This window comes from Rhinatrema bivittatum, chromosome 11, assembly GCF_901001135.1.
Source record: "Rhinatrema bivittatum chromosome 11, aRhiBiv1.1, whole genome shotgun sequence".
Taxonomy (NCBI): Eukaryota; Metazoa; Chordata; class Amphibia; order Gymnophiona; family Rhinatrematidae; genus Rhinatrema; species Rhinatrema bivittatum.
In genome coordinates this window covers 87,076,059-87,095,657 of record NC_042625.1, presented here as the reverse complement: position 1 = coordinate 87,095,657, position 19,599 = coordinate 87,076,059, and the positions used below count along the sequence as shown (strand labels likewise).

Here is a 19,599-nt window from a genome sequence, read left to right as displayed (position 1 = left end):
AGGGCGATGGGACCGTATAGTCAGTGTGTTCAGTACTCAAACGAACAGGCCTATGGGGCCTTGTTTTGCCCCATTGCATGCCTGGAGATGTAGTTTCGATTGACTCGGGAGTAATTCAGTGAAAAAAAATAATCAGAACTACAAATCCCTTTATGCAGTAGGTCAAAATCAGGAGTGGATCAGCCTAGTCTGTTCGTTTGACCTGGATGAGGTAGCAACCTTAAAGGCGAGGCTGCTGGAACTCCATTTACGTAGGTGACTGTTCGATATCGGTTAGGCAGTTCTGGCATTACTCCTTGTAAATGGAGGTACGTGGTTTTTGCTTCCAGTAATTGAGATCCAGACACTGCTTCTCTGTAAAAACTGCGCGCAGAACTTGCATGTCTTGTTTTGTAAACCCTCGTTTCTCCCTTCCCAGCCTATCTCAAATCCCAGTTGAATTACCAAACCGTGCAGCATTTGTTTGGGATTAAATACAGCAGCAGGTGTTTATTAAAAAAAAAAATATGGTGACCTAGTAGACGATGGCAGAGAAAAGACCATCCTGCTTTCAGCTCTTTCTGGTCAGCTGCTGAGTACGCTGTGTACCTGGCAGTGCATGTCAGTTCAACTCTATTGTTTTGCTGTGGTGTCACTGTAATTTCATGGATATGGTGATGCATTTTAGCAGAAGGTATTGTGAATCTGCATGGTTTCAAAATTTATTGTATATTTAGCTTGTGCCTTTTCAGTGGTAGCTCAATAGTGCCTGCCTGCCTGCCCTGAAAATGCTGCTTGAGTCTGCAAGAACTTGTTTCTTTCACTTAGCATATGAAACAGTGTTGATGTAACAAAATCTGATATGCAGGCAGCAGTTCCTTAGATTTGGTTAGAGTTCCATTTTGCTTTGATTGCAGGTCTGATCTGTATATAGACATGACATTTGAGACCTGTTTCAGTTGATACACGAAATTAAAAATGACCATAGTGTTGCATTAATAGGCTTTCTTTGTTCACTGTGCAGATTGAGCTTTGGGATAAAATCCCCCCCCCCCCACCCCCAATACAATTTTATTTATTTGAAAGATTTATATGCTGCTAAAATCCACAGCTCAAAGCGACCTAAAGAAATAAAACATTTATAAAAAAAAAAAAAAAAAAAAGTAAAATGACAGCCATATGGATTCAGGGATATTACCAACCATGATCATTAACTTAACTATCTTTATGTTAAGGTTCTTACAGGTGGTACATATAATGTGAATTAGGGGTTGTATCACAATTTGTGAGGCAATCTGAAAGCATGGATGATATCTGTCCAGAATTAACTTTTTGTGATTTTTTTCTCACTCTTGCTTCATTTGCTTTTTGCATGTTATTTCATCCACACTTCTGCTGCGCCAGAATTGTAAAATTGCGTGTCATTTTGTTTGGGAAATGCTTTTCCCATTTCCTTGTTGTGCTTTTGTGTATGAAGATTCTTCTTGACCCACTGCCCTGCTGCTGAATGAATGCTTTTGTTTCCTTTTAACAGAAAATAAAATGAGGGGAAAGAGACCTGTAAAACGGTCCCCTTCACTGGAAGACACACACGCTTCTGCTGAGGGCAAGAAGGTTAAAAGTAAGTATTTCTAGGATTTTTCTTCGGCGGCCTGTCTGCTCAGTGTACAGCACCTCTGCCTCTATGGCTTTGAGAAGCAACGCTTTCCACCTTGCTGGTCCAGGCGAAACCCGAAAGACAGTGGGGCTTTGGGTCGGCTATGCTGATGTGCCACAAATTGGATCTGTGAAATAAGCCTATTTGAATGCTCTGAATTTCTGCCATGATTTGATCAGTGTAAGCATAAATAATTATACCATTTATTATTATTGGCCATCTGAATGTATTAGTTGTGCCTTCTATATTACAATGATTTAGTTATTATTTCAGTACATTTGCTTTCCACTTGCCCAAAGGAGTAACAGTATATATGCAAAACAATTTGAAGAGGATGCTGTTTCTGAAAAGATTTTGTGATTTAGTTAAATTGCTTCCCTGTTCACTAGCATAGCATAAGCTCTGTTATGATTTGTGGCTATGAGACCAGAATGACTGGTCTTGGTCAGAGGCTGGTAAAATGTAGTAGATTTGGAGGGAGAGAGAACTGCTGGGAAGGAAAATTGAGACATTTTATTATGTCTTCCTTTCATATCAAGCGTGAAGTAAGAAATTAAACTACAGCCCAACTTTGAGCTTGGGTTTTCCACCTGGGGGATGGCTCTGGGCATCTTGTCAGTGACTCAGGTGTTGCATGTGTAAATGTATTGAATTCCCAGTAACGCATACAAAACAAATGTTCAACTCTTCCTTTTTTTTTTTTTTTTTATATGAGATGTTATGATAATCTCTTGGTTCTCTCTCTGATGATCCTTATTTATTTATTTCGGATTTTTATATACCGACATTCTCAATACAAGTATCGAATCAGGTCGGTTTACATAGAACAGAACTGTCGCAATAAAGGCGTTACATTAAACAGCGTTTCTTAACATATAACATATAAATATAAATGATACAAATTAAATATTACATAGACAATAATAATAACTCGTCAACAGGACGTGGATAAATGTAAGGAATGTTTAAAGCGTTAATAAATATCTTGAATAATTAAAGGGGTAGTTTAAATTGTGATATGTGGGTACATAGACCTTGTTGATGTGCAAAAATCCGAGTTATGTATGAGTTAAAGAAGACTGATGGTACTGTGCAAAATTAGTCTGCTTACAGCAGTGCAATGCTGGGTCTTGACTGACATATTTCCTGTTCATATGTCTCTTTTTTTTTCCCAATCAGAATTTGTATTCATTGTGAACATACACAAGCCAAAACTCATTCTGGATTAGCTAGAGCCGACTATGTAAATAGAGCAACTTCTCTTGAATCATTTTTGGGAGATATTATAGCGGGGTGTTATTGTTATGGTAATCATTTCATCTATTGAAATGGTTGGTGGTCCAATTTAGGTTATTTGATATGTGGTTTTGCTTTTTTAGTGTTGGGTTTGTATGATTTGTATTTGTGTGGTGATGATTTTATGATGATACTGATGGTTTTTTTAAATTTTGTATTATTGTAATCATAACTTGTTTGGAGTACTTATTTGAACTGGTGAGAGCTAAATGTGATTATATAAAAATAACCCAGGATATGTTTCCAGATTGTTTGTTTGTCAAGTAGATTTTTTTTTCTTTTACTGGATCTGTTCAGTCCTGTGTTCATGGACTTGTGGTCCTGCTTTTCTTAAGGTGACTATCGATCTGGCCTGCACATGTTCTGTGGAATGTGTATGGCATTTTTGCTGGTGTACTCTACTCTACACCCAGCCATACTCTACATGTGCTGGTTTACTCTACATGTACTCTACTCTACATCCAGCCATACTCTACATGTAAGCAATGCAACATCTATATCCACGTGTGTTCGGTATCCCATATCTGATACACCTAAGGGATTCTGATTCCTTACTGCATAATGTTTGGATTTGTTTTTTGAATATTAATTAAGCTTTTTTGTTTCCTTGGTATGTGTCAGTCTCTCATCCCTCACACAGGTCCATTGATGGCTTGGTACTGACTCTGGGACAGGGAGATGTTGGACAGCTTGGCTTGGGGGAGGACATCATGGAGAGGAAGCGACCCGCCCTCGTGGCACTTCCGGAGATGATAGTACAAGCAGAAGCGGGAGGCATGCACACTGTGTGCTTGAGCAAGACGGGCAACGTAAGTTCCACTCACCAGGACATTTGCTCTGTACTTTAGGTGTGGTAGTGTGTTTTGTGGTGTATGATGTGAGGTACAAGAGTTCTGCCCAGGGCACTGCAGATCTCCTGTCTGCTGAAGCAGGTCTGAAGAGGCATTTAACTCTTCACTGTGGTTGCTGCTTTTGAATTAAATTTATTAAGTTAGGAGTATACCATTGTAAAGTTTTGCCAGTGACATGTCTTCGTTCTCTTGCATGTGATAGATCAGCAGGGTTGTGAAGACATTCATCATTAATACTTGTTTTCCCCTTGCTTTACCAACTTTTTCATTTTCTGTGAGGCATTTTGGTAAGGCATATCTTTGAGTATAATTAGTTTTTTAAATGGGAGAAAGGGGTGAATTGGCAAATCTTTGCAAAATATAACTTCCCCAAGAGCTGATGCTTCTGCTTCCTTTTCTGTTGCAGATCTACACATTTGGCTGCAATGATGAAGGTGCTCTGGGACGGGAAACATCTGAAGAGGGGTCTGAGATGACACCTGGAAAGGTCGAGCTGCAGGAGGTGGCAGTGCAGGTGTCGGCAGGTGACAGCCACACAGCCATGTTGACAGAAGATGGCAAAGTCTTTGTCTGTGGATCATTCCGGGTATATTTCTCATTTTGCTTTCTCTTTACTGCACAAACTCCATCATTTATATAGTAATGTTCACATTTTCTGTAAAACAGAATAGTCCTCTGTATTTGATGTACCTGATGGATGCAGCAGAATTGAAACACAGTAAAAATGCAGCCCAATGTCTAGTGACAGTTCCCTAAAACATGCTATGTTCAGAAGGTGGTGCCATCTAAAATGTCTAAGGTCAGCTATTCTCTGTTGCAACATCGCTCTCTGCTTTGAAAGAGGGGGGCGGAGCTGAAAGGAAAGAGAAATTTGGATTTAGGAGGAACCAACATGAGCCATTACATTTTTAGTCTGGGGTATGATGCTCGGACATTAAGAAAAAACCAGAGGACTGCTTCTATGGCCAAGTCCATAAGCAAAGCACGTCAAGCAAAACTGACTGCTACATGGGGGTAACCTGAATGGTGCTGCAGGTTCTGGGCAGACTGAATAGACCATTGGTCCTTTTCTGCCCTCATTTCTATGTTTCTAAGATCACTCTTTAAGTTGGGGACTACTGTTATTGCTTGCTAGATTTGTTTCCAGACCTCTAATTACTTTGTGACTTTTATTATTGAGTTCCTTTCTTGGCACATGGTCCTGTGGTTTTGGATGCTGACAGTTGCAGCCTTATTGCTTATGTTTGATTAGTTAGTTTCATCTATGGTTTCTACCCCTTTTCAGCTAAGGATTCTCTATGGTTTGTGCCAGCATACCAGGGGAGAATTTGCATTCCTTTTCTTACTTTGTTTGAGTAGTCTAGATAGTATTTATACATTCAGGTTTATAATTGCATATTTCTACTGATTTTACTTATGGGAGCAGGCAACAGAGAGTACATCCCCTCATGCTGGATACTTCCAAGACACCTAAGAACATAGTAATAAGAACATAAGACTTGCCATACCGGGTCAGATCAAAGATCCATCAAGCCCAGTATCCTGTTTCTAACAGTGGCAAATCCAGGTCACAGGTACCTGGCAGGATCCCAAACAGTAACTAGATCCCATGCTGCTATCGCACTGTAATAAGTAGTGGCTATTTCTTGAGTCTACTTGGTAAATAACAGTTTATTGACTTTTCTTCCAAGAATTTGTCCAAACCTTTTTAAACCTGTCTATACTGTCTTAACCACATCCTCCGGTATTGAATTCCAGAGCTTAATTGTGGCTTGAGTGAGAGAGAATTTTCTCAAATTTGTTTTGAATGTGCTACTTCCTGACTTCATGGAGTGCCTCCTAGTCCCTGTATTATCTGAAAGAGTGAATAACCAATTTACATTTACCTGTTCTGTTCCACTCAAGATTTTATAGACCTCCATCATATCCACCCTCAGCTGTCTCATCTCCAAGCTGAACAGCCATAATCTTGTTAGCCTTTCCTTATAGAAGAAACCATTCCACCCCCCTTTGTCATTTTGGTCATCTTTCTCTAATTTTTCCAATGCAGCTATATATTATTTTGAGATGCGGCGACTAGAACTACACACAGAACTCTAAGGGCGGCCTCACCATGAAGCGAATCAGACGCATTATGGCATTTGCCATTTTATTCTGCATTCCTTTCCTAATAATTCCTAACATTCTGTTTGCTTTTTTGACTGCTGCCACACACTGAAGCAGGGATTTCAAGGTATTGTGCATTATGACCCCCAAGTCTTTTCCTGGATGGTAGGTTCCATATTAGGAGTAAACATTGTTTAACTACAGTGTGGGTTACTTTTCTCCTGGATAGGTCATTGTCAAAAACAAGATGCTGGGCTCAGTAGATCATTGATCTGACTCATTATGACGGTACTTATGTTCTTATGTTATAGCTTTTATTCATAAAATTGAAATTGGTGACTCTCAGTTTGAGACTTTGTTGTTCGTTTGTTTTTCTTGTTGCACTCAGGATAACAACGGTGTGATAGGGTTGCTGGAGCCCATGAGGAAGAGCACAGTACCGGTACAGATTCCCTTGGATGTGCCAGTTGTTAAAATAGCTTCTGGTGAGTGAGGACTTCTGACTAGTACAGCAGCTTTTTGGGGGTGGAAGTGCTTAGCATCCCTGAACAGTGGTAGTTATGTGTTTCTCTTTGTCTAATCAGGGAATGACCATTTGGTGATGCTGACCATTGATGGTGACCTTTATACATCAGGCTGTGGAGAGCAGGGTCAACTGGGAAGGGTTCCTGAGTGCTTTACCAACAGAGGAGGAAGAAAAGGATTGGGTAGGCGTCCCGGCTCTATGCCTGGTAGACGAGGAATCAGGGGTCATTGTTCACAAACTTATTTGCTCATCTGACCAGTAAGAGAAGAGTTGCTGATCAACTTCTCTCTCTTAAAATTCAAATCCAGTTGCTCGTGATTTTAAATTTGTTGGACGTTTTCAAATGAAAAGCTACAAAATTTGTACTTATCTCTAAAATATCTATTTGAGCCATGTCTTATTGGTTAGGAGATTGGTTTTTGTTCCTTTAACATACTGCAGCAGAGCAAATGGTTTAGAAAATGAAGTTTTGGCAGTGACTCTGGTTTCCAGTCACTGTTCAAATAATTACCTAGGAACCTGCCTGACCATCAGATGGGTCACAAGAGGTCAGAGCTTGCCTGTGCAGTGCTGCAGTGGTGATGTCTTCAGCTCTGAAGCCCTCACCTGGACGCTGGCCATGTCTGGAATGACCTAACATAACCATTCTTGACTGGTTGAAGCAAAGTGCACCCTGTAGTATGTGTGTTATGTACATTTTGTTCTATTGCTTGATTGCACAAATGACCAATGTGGCCAGACACGTGTCCTAACTTTTTTTTTTTTAACTGCTGTTGTGGATCTCAAGCATTTTTACTAAATAGGGAATATCTTTGTCCTATTGTCTCTCTGCAAAGGGGTTACCATTTTACTCTGATGTAGCAAAAATGATAAGAGGCGGGTGGCACCTTTATAGAATTAACCAATTGAGGCATGAGCAGCTAACGAAGTCGACGCGATGCTTGAAAGCTCATGTCTCAGTAAATTGGTTGGTCTAAAAGATGCCACCCACCTTGTGTCATTTTTATTGTCTCTCTTTTTTTTTTCCCCTCTTCTAGACACAAATGTGGCTTTGTAGCTCCAAAAGGGTCTGAGTGTAAATGCACCGCTCTCTTTGATATCATCTGACTTGTTCGTATCTCTCCCCCTCAGAGAGATTGCTGGTTCCCCAGCTGATTCATCTCAAAGCCAAAGGCAGCAAGCGCATGGTCTTTCAGGACGTCTTCTGTGGGGCTTATTTCACCTTTGCTATTTCCAAAGAGAGCCATGTCTATGGCTTTGGCCTTTCCAATTATCACCAGCTGGGTGAGCTATTGTTAGAGAATCAGCAAACTTATACTTTGTAGGGAAAAAATGTCATGTTAGCAAAATGTTTTTTAGTAAGGCATTTTGGTAATTTCATGAACCAGAGTGCTCCAGGTCAAATGACTTATAATGTCACTTGGATTGTGAGCCACTAATATAATTCTATAGTGCTTGACCGGCTTTCTGTTGTTTTATGTATCAGATGCTTGAAACAATTTTATCCTTCAACTGTGTGCAAGTATTGCACACAATTTTTAAACTGATTTTTTTTATTTATTTGTTTTCAGGATATAATTTCCTGTTCCTCAATCAGTTTTTAGGAATGTGGAAGCAGCTCTTTTTGTGATCCATTTTTTTTTTTTAAATATTCTGTTGAAATGCAAGTTCAGAGGCTTGTGCATAAACTCCATGAAGATTAAATCTGAAGCTGAATAGGGCAGAAATGAAGGGCCTCACTTAGCTGTCCATTTCTGTTGCAGGGACACAGGGCACTGCCTCTTGTTTTGCCCCTGAGAATTTGACCTCCTTTAAGAACTCCACAAAATCTTGGATTGGATTTTCGGGTGGACAGCATCACACCATTTGCCTGGACTCCGAAGGTGAGGTGCTTATTAACCCCTTGACTACCCATTGGCCATGACCCAAGTTATTTTGGGTGCTGTGTTTTTAAATAAGGGCATCTCTAGGTAGCAGCCTATCCAGCTGATGGAGGCAGAGAACTTTTTTTTTCAAATTTGCGATATCACTATTACATTTGTTGAGTACAGACCAGTTGGACTCAAAATTCTCTGCCTCCATCAGATGGAGAAGCATTGCTTATCGTGTTGCTTTGGATGCTGCTTCACCTGTATAGCATGAATAATCTGTCTGAACAAATTTTGTTTCTTCTAAATATCTCATTGAAACTTGACATCTAAATATTTTAAACTTCTATTCTTTCCCTTGCAATCTTCTTTTGTGAATGCTGGTAAAATAATAGTCTGGGTTAAATGATAGGTTGTAATTACTTCTATAAAAATTGATGGGACAGGCTTGTTACAGAGCCTTTAGAGAACCTTAAAAATGGATGCCTACATACGGACTGAATTTCCAATATTTGTTTGACTGAAGTAATTGATACTAAAAACACCCTCTTTAACATGAGCTCTTTTATTGAACAGTCTTTTAATGGTTCACATGGAAGTGAAAGTAAAGATTTTAGGACTAAATTTAAATTCCATTGAGGCATTACAGCAGGGCTTCCCAAACCTGTCCTGGAGACCCCACAGCCAGGCGGAATTGCAGGATATCAGCAATGAATATGCATGAGATAAATTTGCATACCATGGAGACTCTATATGCAAATTTATCTCATGCATATTCATTGTGGAAATCCTGAAAACCCGACTGGCAGTGGAGTCCCCAGGACAAGTTTGGGAAGCCCTACATTACAGATTTTAAGGGAGGTCATGATGCATGCTTTTTTAAAGGAGTTAATAGAATGTCTGTCTGGGTAAGAAACCACAAAATCCTTTGACTATTCCTCTATAATAGGAGATTGCTGCTACTTGGACCTTCAAGGAATTGTACATTAAACCTTTCTCTAATCCTTTCTGTAGAGAAATTAAAATGTCTGAGATCTCTGTATACTAGGGAGAAAGTTCAGTGGCTTTAAAATGTGATTCAAAACAGCACCAAACTGTCAGGTCAATACTCTAAGGCCGCGGTAAAAAGAGTGCGGCAGTGCCCGGCGCACCCTCGTTCCCCGCACGCACAGTTCTCTTCACCTACCGCTCGATACTCTCTTCTAATTGCATGCAAATGCATGCCGCGTCTGCAAAGTGTTAGGGAAGCGTTAGGCCCGCGCAACCCATTTTACTGTATAGAGCGCCTATACAGTAACCTGGGTGCTCGGGCCTAACGCTTCACGGCCACGCTGGTATCTGTCATTTCAAATGTCATTTCAAATGACAGATACCAGGAAGTCGGGATTGCCGTCCCCTCTCCCCTCCTCCCGAAGCAAAAAAAAAAGTGAAAAAAAAGTTGCGAGAGGGGAGAGGACGGCAATCCTACGCTCGGCGACTTACTTTTGCAGCCCCCCTCCGGACATCGTGGCTTCCCCCGTGCCAGTTCCCCTTCCCCTCCTCCCGAAGCAGGGCACGAAAAGCGCGAAGCGACTTACTTTTTGCAGCCCCCTCCGGACATCGGACGACCTCTCCTGCCTCCAGCTGCTCGCGAAGATGGACGCCTGCACGGCCGCTGAAGACGTGACGTCACGGCATGTGACGTCACGTCTTCAGCGGCCGTGCAGGCGTCCATCTTCGCGAGCAGCTGGAGGCAGGAGAGGTCGTCCGATGTCCGGAGGGGGCTGCAAAAAGTAAGTCGCTGATAGGCGTTTGAGAGCACACCAGAGAAAATCTGTACTTTCTCAGGCATGTGATTGTATCTTTGTCACAACTTGCTATAGGTTTGTTTTTATTAAATAACAGTTTGTGCATACACCTTTTCTTCCACTATAAAACCAGGTCTTTAGTCCTTACATGTTCTCTTACCACCACCTGACAGTCTGTTTTGTGTATAGAGTTGCAGTGAGATTTACCTGATGATCCCAGGGGGTCTTGGTGGGAGGAGAGAAAGCAACTTGTCAAACAATCTGATTTAAAGTCTATGCCATTGTCTGTCTTGATACTGGAGCTTCTCTTCTGCCTGGCACAGGGAAGGCCTACAGCCTGGGCAGAGCAGAGTATGGTCGGCTGGGTCTTGGAGAGGGAGTGGAAGAGAAGAGCAAGCCCACGCTTATTTCAGGACTGCCAAGCATTGCATCTGTCGCTTGTGGAGCCTCAGTCAGCTATGCTGTCTCCAAGGATGGTAAGGTTGGGACAGTGCCTTGGGTGAGGGAGGTGGGATAGGACCACAAATTATTTCAAGCTTGTGTAGTGCATTGTTGCGGTGAGTCATTCTGTACTGGTGTTCTATTGGCTTTCTAGGTTTTGATTTGCCCTCACGGATAGTTTGCTTTGCACAGTAATTAATGCAGAACTTCCCAAATCCCAGTGGGGTTTTGGGGCTACCTGCAATTAATGTGCATGAGATAAATTTGCATATGCTGGATCTCCTAATACATGCAAATTGATCTCCTGCATATTCATTGTAGATATCCTGAAAACCCAACTGGCTGGTGTCATCAGGACAGGATTGGGAAGCCCTGACCCTAATACTGGGACAAAGCAGCTTATGCATTTCTGCTTTGACCCAGTGAACCTACCAATGGTTCAGTCTTGGTCTCCAGCTCCCCTCCCCCCACCACACAGTCCACACATTTCATTCCTGACCTGTTTTACATGCTGGAGGATATGGTCAAGATGAGTAATATGGCTGGTTTAACAAAAAAAAAAAAAAACCAGTTTGGACAAATGGCTGGTGGACAGGTCTATTAGCAATTATTAGCCAGATAAACTTGACTTTCATTACCTCTTTCTTCGGGAATGAGCAACATGGAATAGCTCTCTCCAGTAGGATCGTCCGGGCATCTCCAAGTGACCCAGATTGGCTACGGTGAGAGACAGGATTCTATGGTCTGGCTCAGCATGACACTCCTTTATGCCTCTTTGCTCCTTGGGCAGAAGGTTGCTATAGCGCTTCTGTGTGTTTTTGCTTTTGAATAACAATACATACTTTTCTAGCGTGTAGCCAGATGGACTCAGGACCAATGGGTATTGTGCTCTCCTGATAGCAGATGGGAGACGGAGTCAGATTTCAAAGCTGACGTCAGCCTACATATACCCGTGCAGCATGTTTAGCTCTTCAGTATTTCTCAGTCTCCCATAGCAGATGCGGACACTATCCAAAAGAGAATAGTGTAGCATTTACAACTAAGAAAATTTACCTGCTAAGAAGAGAGCCCCGCTTCTCCTGCGGTGAAACCTAACAGTCCCTCCCACAGTCGAGACTTTTCTTGAGGTGACTTCGATATGCCTCAGAGGCGGAGACCACCCGGCACGAGACCGGTAAGCGCCGAGACCAGGTAAAGTAGAAACCTTTACTTCTAAGTCTCCAAGGCTCGAATAGCCATACTGACCTTCCTCCGAAAAGGTTTTAAATTGGGTTGAGCAGCCTCCCTCTGGCTAGGCCCTGATCCGGTGTGAGGGCCAGCACACGTGGAGACCCTCGGGGGGGGGGGGGGGGTCATCATCTTGCCGCCGGGGTCATCTGCGCCATTTCCCCCCTCTCGTCGTCGGTACACGCGGAGCAGGCCAGAAGCCCAAGGCGCCTAACTTGAGCACGTCCGTAGGGATACATGCTTAACTGCGCGCACAACTGCGTGCATAACTGTGCTGCGCACACAAAGCCCGCCGCCTGCACGCACAGCTTATGCGCACATAGTGCACATAGCTTCTGCGCTCTCGACGCGCACGGACGAGTTTTTAAGCTCTAAACGTGCACAAACAATGGCACCACCATCCAAGAAGGCCAAGGGACCCTTCCTTTGCCCAGCCTGCCACTTGAGAGCTGCGCAGCCTGAATTAGAATCCCTCCTGTGCCGGCAGCGTGAACAGAACCAGGGAGAACCAAATCAAGACCTCCCACAGCCAGGAGAAGGGATCTGGAACCACTGATGATGGCACCCCGGACCTAAGTATTTCCAACTCTGCGCCCCCACAGGAAAATTCCTCCGGGGCTTCCACTACAATCCCTCCTGGTATCAACATGGACCCAGGAACCTTCTCCTGGGTGGAATTTTTTAAAGGGCTGCAAACTTTTGTCCAGGTGCAACTAGCCCCGGCTGTCCACTTGTCTCAAACTCTGCCGGAAGCAGAAGCCCTTCCCAGCACCTCCCGAGGCTCTCGAGATATGCCTCTCCCTAACCAAGAGCATCCCGGATGGGCATCCAGATACCTCAGATGAGGAAACAGACTCCCTGGAAGAAGGGGAAATCCCCCCAGGGATGGAGCCATACCGGACCATGCTCCGATTCTTCCATAAGGACGAATTACCAGCCCTCGTGTTCCAAACTATGAAGACACTGGGTCTCCCAGGCACGGAACCTACATCGGAAGCAAAAAAGAATCCCATGTTGAAGTACCTCCGTAAGGCCTCAAGCTATTTTCCTATGTTGGAGCCCATCAAGGAACTGATTGACCTGGAATGGAATGCTTCAGAGGTCAGTTTTAAAGGGAGACGGGCACTAGAAGCCCTATACCCGCTGGAACCCACAGCCAAGGAACTTCTACGCTTCCCTAAAGTGGACGCTATGATCTGTGCAGTCTCAAAACGCACCACGATCCCTGTGGAGGGAGGAGCGGCACTGAAGGACGCCCAAGACAGAAGGCTGGAAGTCATCCTTAAGCAGTCCTTTGATGTCTCAGCAATGACGCTACAAATTGCTTCCTGCTGCGCTTTGGTGGCATGTTCCTGTTTGATTGTCTCCAGAGACTCTACCACGCCCAGAGAAGCAATGGAACCTGCGGTCTCCTTTCTCACCGATTGCTACCGCAGACCTTGTGCGCACGTCATCCAGGGGTGTCTCTGCCGCAGTGGCAGCCAGAAGACAATTATGGCTCCGAAATTGGTCGGCTGACACTACTTCCAAAGCGAACCTCACAAAAATGCCTTTTAAAGGATCTCTCCTATTCGGGAGCGAACTGGAGAAGTTAGCCAACAAATGGGGTGAATCCCCAGTACCTCAATTACCTGAAGACAAGAGCAAAAGAACATATCAGCGCTCCTACCCCAGAAGAACCAAGGGTAGAGGATCGCAGTGTTTTAAACCTTACAAGAACACATAGTCCCAAGTACCTTGTTCTTCGGGAAGGTCTCAGTCCTTTCGGAACAGGCACATTAAGAGAGGAGCAAGCTCAGGGGCAGGCTCCAGCCGTACCCCACAATGAGAAGGTGCAGACCCATCCACAGGAAGAAGACACAGGGGGCAGGCTTACCCTCTTCTACCAAAGATGGGTCGAGGTAACATTGGACAAGTGGGTCCTAACTATCATTCGAGAGGGGTACTCCCTGGAATTCCAAAGCATCCCCCCAGACAAATTTGAGATCACTGTGCCACTCCCACTCCTAGAGACTGGCAGTGGAAACCACACTAGCAAGACTACTCGGCCTGAAGGCAATAGTTCCGGTGCTCACGTCTCAACAAAATACTGGCCACTATTCCATCTATTTTATCGTTCCCAAGAAAGAAGAAACATTCTGGCCCATCCTGGACCTCAAGACCATCAACCGTTACCTGAAGGTACCACACTTACGCATGGAAACCCTATGCTCCATTATAATGGCAGTACAACCGGGAGAATTCTTAACCTCGCTGGACCCATCCGAAGCCTGCCTTTACATCCCGGTCCATCAGGACCACCAGCGCTTCCTGCACTTTGCGGTACTGGGCAATCATTACCAATTTTAAGCGTTACCCTTCGGACTAGCTACCGCTCTCAGAACCTTCACCAAAATTATGGTGGTAGTAGCGGCAGCACTGAGGAAAGGAGTCCTGGTACATCCTTACTTGGACGATCAGAGACTTTGCCCTGATCAGCCAGAGGAGAGTTGCCACGTGACCCCCAGAGTCAATAACCTACTACAAGTGCTCGGGTGGGTCATGAACACAGCTAAGAGCTGCCTTCAGCCCTCCCAGTCACTAGAATACCTGGGAGTCCGGTTCGATACCAAACAGGACAAGGTCTACCTTTCCCCACCAAGGAGAAGGAAACTGATGGGTCAGTTACAAAACATGTTGAACTCGGCTCGCCCCAAAGTATGGTACTACCTTCAAGTCCTCGGCCTCATGACATCAACTCTAGAAGTTGTTCCGTGGGCAAGGGCCCATATGCGACCACTACAACGCTCCCTACTGTCACGATGGAATCCAGTGTCCTAGAACTACTCAATTCGCCTTCATCTACCGACAGAGGTTCGGCATCAGCTTCAATGGTGGATACAGGAAGAACACCTAAGCAGAGGCGTAAACCTATCCCCACCGAACTGGATCTTGCTCACCATGGACGCGAGTCTGCAAGGGTGGAGAGCCCACTGTCAGGAGCTAACAGCCCAGGGACAATGGAACAAAGAAGAGGCAGAATGGAACATAAACCGCCTGGAAGCTCGAGCAGTCAGACTAGCCTGCCTGCGATTCAGCCACAGACTCCGAGGTGAGTCTGTCAGTCATGTTTGACAACACAACACCGGTTGCCTACTTCAACCACCAGGGAGGAACCAAGAGCCAGCAGGTGTCTCTGGAAATAGACCCTCTCATGGAGTGGGCGGAAACAAACCTGCAAGGGATTTCAGCCTCCCACATCACGGAAAAAGAATCTGCTGAGACATTATCTCAGCAGAGAGAGCCTAGACCCGGGGGAATGGTCGCTGGCGGACACAGCCTTCCAGCTGATAGTGAATCGATGGGGCCCCCCAGCTATGGACCTCCTAGCAACTCGTCACAATGCCCAAGTCCCCAGATTTTTCAGCCACAGACGAGAACCACAATCTCAAGGAGTAGACACTCTCGTCCAGAACTGGCCAGAGGAAGACCTCCTGTATGCCTTCCCACCCTAGCCACTACTGGGCAGGGTCATCCACAAGATAGAGCACCACAGGGGACTAGTCCTACTAGTCGCCCCGGATTGGCCAAGAAGACCATGGTACGTGGACATGTGAAGACTATTGACGGGGAATCCTCTGCGTCTACTGCCGTACAGGGACCTTCTTCAGCAGGGACCAATCTCCCACGAAGACCCGGCTCAATTCTCTCTTACGGTATGGCCCTTGAGAGGACTAACCTAAAGAAGCGCGGCTACTCAAAAGCTGTGATTGACACCCTGCTCAGAGCACACAAGTTCTCCACATCTGTCTTTCATACAGATCTGGAGAGTATTTGAGGCCTGGTGTGAAGACCGTGCCCTCCTTCCGAGGACAGCCAAGATTCCCACGATCCTAGAATTCCTACAGGATGGCATGCAGAAGGGGTTGTCCCTCAACTCCCTCAAGGTTCAAGTCACTGCACTGGCCTGTTTCAGGTCCGAAGTGGATGGCATCAGACTATCAGCTCATTCAGATGTGTCTCGCTTCCTGAAAGGAGTCAAACAACTCCGGCCACCATTAAAGTGGCCGGTGCCTCTAAGGAACCTCAACCTAGTACTAGACTTCTAGCAGGGGAGTCCTTCAGACCAACAAGCGGCGTGTCTCTATGCCTCTTGACCTTAAAGACAGCATTCTTGATCGCAATATGCTCAGCACGGCACATCTCCGAACTTCAAGCATTATCCTGTTGAGAACCATTCCTCAGGTTCACCCCGGGCACCATACAGCTGCGTACGGTACCATCATTCCTTCCGAAAGTGGTTTCCCAGTTCCATATGAACCAGACCATATCCTTAGCATCACCAGATGAACACATGGATGCGGAAGACTCGCGCCTCCTTCGCCACCTGAATGTCGGCAGAATCCTAGACCGATACCTGAAGAGTCTGAATCCTTGTGCAAAACTGATCACCTGTTCATTCTTCACAGTGGGAAGAATCAAGAGGAAGCGGCATCGCGGGCGACCATAGCCCGCTGGATCAAAGAAGTAATTAATGCAGCCTACATAGAGGCAGGAAAACCACTACCTCTACAGGTCAAGGGGCATTCTACAAGGGCCCAAACAGTCTCCTGGGCTGAAACCAGGCTGCTTTCGCCAGCTGAGATCTGTCGGGCGGCGACATGGTCCTCCCTACCCACCTTCTCCAGGTTCTATCGCCTGGATGTCCAGGCCAGGGAGGATACAGCCTTCGCAAGGGCAGCACTAAGTGGGCCATGGGCAGCCTCCCACCCAGTAGGGGAGTATTTTTATTTTATTTAAAAATGTTTCTAAACCGCTTTTACAAACAATGTTTAATCAAAACGATGTACAAAAATAAGAGAGAAAAATAAGAAACATCATAATATTACAAAAAATGTAATTATATAAATAATAAAAAATTAAAAAACATAAAACTATTAAAGAGTAGCTTTTGTACATCCCATTGGTCCTGAGTCCATCTGGCTACACGCTAGGAAATGGAGAAATTACTTATCTGATAATTTCGTTTTCCTTAGTGTAGACAGATGGACTCAGCATCCTGCCCACGGCTACTCCAGAATTAGAGAACCTCTGATATCAAATCTCGAGACTGTATGGGTAAGCCACAGCCTACCTCTATTTTAAGACACCCGCAGTTACCTAGGTGTCGGCATTTATTGTTTCAGTGCACCGACGGTCTCCATTGCTAAAAAGTTCTTATATATATAATCAGTTGAACCAGTTCAAGATTAATCAAGTATACTCAAGTGTAATCAAGTATTAAGCAACATATATCCAACACTGGTTTTTCGAAGAGAATACTGAAGAGCTAAGCATGCTGCACGGGTATATGTAGTGACATCAGCTTTGAAATCTGACTCCGTCTCCCACCTGCTATCAGGAGAGCACAATACCCATTGGTCCTGAGTCCATCTGGCTACACTAAGGAAAACGAAATTATCAGGTAAGTAATTTCTCCAATCCCTTTTCCCATGGGTCATGCTAACCATCAGTTAAGATTTCCACATCCTAATTCTTGGGCACCACAAAGGTAGCAGCATTGGCATTGGAGACTTCTGTTAGATATTTAACCTGTGGTGCTGTTTCCTTTATTCACAGGTCGAATTTATGCCTGGGGGATGGGCACCAATTACCAGTTAGGGAACGGAGAGGAGGAAGATCTGTGGAGCCCCAGGGAGATGTCGGGCAAGCAGTTAGAGAAGCGTGTTGTTCTCTCTGTGTCCAGTGGGGGTCAGCACACAGTCTTACTAGTGAAAGACAAAGGGCAGAGCTGATGCACTCACTCTGCTGAGTGGCAAAAGGACTGACTTTTCATTTGTCATTTTACAATGCTCTATCATTGTTGAGCGTGGAAAACTTCAATCTACCACACCAAAAAAAAAAATCGACTCAAACCAACAGATTCTAAATCCATTTTTTGTATCCGGTAACACATTTGTGCATTCTGAATCTAATATTTTTCAGTGTTTTTCACTCCCTCTATCTTTGTGCAGATTCCTGCCTTCCTTTCCTGCTTTACTCTTTAGATTTCTGATCAGGCATTCTCTTTTCTCCGAGAGCAATTTATTTTCCTTTTTTTAAATTCAGCTGGGCTGTAGATCCAGGCTTTCTCAGCCTTCTCAAGCCCCGTATGGATCATGTTGCTAAAGCCACAATGGACAGACAGACAGAGCTCTGCCGTATCCCGTGGACTGAGAAGCCATAAACTGGCATGGAAACTGGCCCTCTCTAACGTATCTGCCCCTCCAATATCGCCATGCATTTAAGAGGACTTCAGCTGCTGTACATAACCAGGAGCATACAGGGCTGGCTTGTGGAGTTTTGCTTGGGTTTTTTTGTTTTGTTTTGTTTTGTTTTATTTTTTTGCCCCATTGAGTGTGTTTTATGCCTTTCCCCTAAATCCCTTAGTTGTAACATTGGGACTCCTGAGGTGCTCCATAATTTATGGGCTGTACCAGTATTGCCCACACCACCAGTGGTGCAGTAATGTTGGTTCATTCCCCTCCTTCCTTTTTAACTCAGAGTTTTAACAGGGTCAGTGCTGTCAGTCAACCTGCAAAACCAGGAGCATCAAAGTGAAATCATGCAAAAATTGCAGGGTAAAATTCTTCTGCCAGGCATCTACTCAGGGGAGAGGTTTGACCTGTTTTAAAGGGTTTTATGAACCCTTGCCTAAGCTAAGGCTTGGTCTGTCCTAAAGTGCCCAGGATTCTTCTAGCCTCTGCTTTCTTGCCTGATTTTGTTAAGGAATGAGGGATTTCTCTGTTTTTGGACATCACTGTTGGCTGTGGGTATGTATGTCTTTTAATTGCTCGTATATTTGTAGCAGTCTGCTGTGTATCTGCTTCCAGGGAAGGACACCCAACAAGAATGAAAGGGGAAGAAGCAGGCAATGATTAGCTTTGTAATGGTGGTGGATTTTCAAAAAAAAACTCTGTACGTTCCTGCAAACTCCAGCTGCAACACCAGACTAATTCTCATTCCAGACCACTCTAGTAACTTTGTAGCACGCTATGAAGCAACAGAGCAGACAGGGTGAAGCATCACCCAGGGGTGATGCTGGGCCACACTTGCAATTTTGCTTCTTAAATCCCATTTGAGAACTTGTAGGCCCTTCCTCTTTGGAACTTCCTGTAGTGTCTCTTGTTGCAGCCGGTAGCTGTGTTAGACTGTGTGAGCAAAAATTGGCACATTACAGACTAACAGGCATAAACTTTCAAGGACCAATGCCCCTGTCATCAGATGCATGAACTCTGTCCTGGAAAGCTTCTGCCTCTGTTGATCTGGCAAGGGGTTTCCCAGAAACAAAAGCTGTGATTACGTCCTGGATTCTTGGGAGTGAAGGTTTCCTTATTTGTTTTGATGTCTCCTTGTGCAAAAGTGTTTTGTGTTTTAGACAGTTTTGGTTCAAGTTCTGTTTAGCCTATGAAGGAAAACATGCAAGCAGTCTAAACAAAAGCTGATATGCCCAATTTTTATTTCAAGTCATTTAAATTTTTGATTTTATCTACAATGTTGCCCCTTCCTCCCTCCCTCCCTTTGCATACTGTAGCAAAGCACAAGGTGTAGAGACTCCAGTGCGTGCCGTAGCAGCTCTCTCTGCCTCTCGGTGCGTGCAGCTCCATGAAATGCTTCAGTCCCTCCTTTCTAATGCAGGGACTGCACTATCGGCTGGGGAGACAGCCTAAGCCAATACTATGCTGTGTAAGGAAATGTTTTCAAAAATTACCCCTTCCTTTTTTCAATGAAAAATTAAGAATGGTTAAAGTATTTTCCTGGCCTGGGATTATGGGAGGGCAGGGAAAATGAGCTTTTAAAGGATTTGAATAAATCTACATTTTGATAAACACTTGTATTCCTT

General features: G+C 44.4%; 1 protein-coding gene across 7 annotated transcripts in view; it reads left to right on the top strand.

The window, feature by feature from the left end:
• RCC1 (regulator of chromosome condensation 1) overlaps window positions 1–18,834 on the top strand; it is a 36,070-nt gene extending 17,236 nt beyond the window's left edge. For 5 of the 7 annotated variants that reach the window (XM_029619654.1, XM_029619656.1, XM_029619657.1 and 2 more), the window contains 9 exons: window positions 1,514–1,600; window positions 3,554–3,741; window positions 4,190–4,369; window positions 6,278–6,374; window positions 6,474–6,596; window positions 7,547–7,699; window positions 8,179–8,298; window positions 10,394–10,546; window positions 17,337–18,834. In XM_029619654.1, coding sequence (XP_029475514.1) covers window positions 1,522–1,600; window positions 3,554–3,741; window positions 4,190–4,369; window positions 6,278–6,374; window positions 6,474–6,596; window positions 7,547–7,699; window positions 8,179–8,298; window positions 10,394–10,546; window positions 17,337–17,512 — 1,269 coding nt within the window. In that variant the 5' untranslated portion in view covers window positions 1,514–1,521 and the 3' untranslated portion in view covers window positions 17,513–18,834. Of the gene's footprint in view, window positions 1–158; window positions 309–650; window positions 674–1,513; window positions 1,601–3,553; window positions 3,742–4,189; window positions 4,370–6,277; window positions 6,375–6,473; window positions 6,597–7,546; window positions 7,700–8,178; window positions 8,299–10,393; window positions 10,547–17,336 lie in introns of those variants that run through there. The other 2 variants (XM_029619655.1, XM_029619659.1) reach the window with 2 other exon arrangements.
• The last annotated feature ends 765 nt before the right edge of the window (window positions 18,835–19,599 follow it).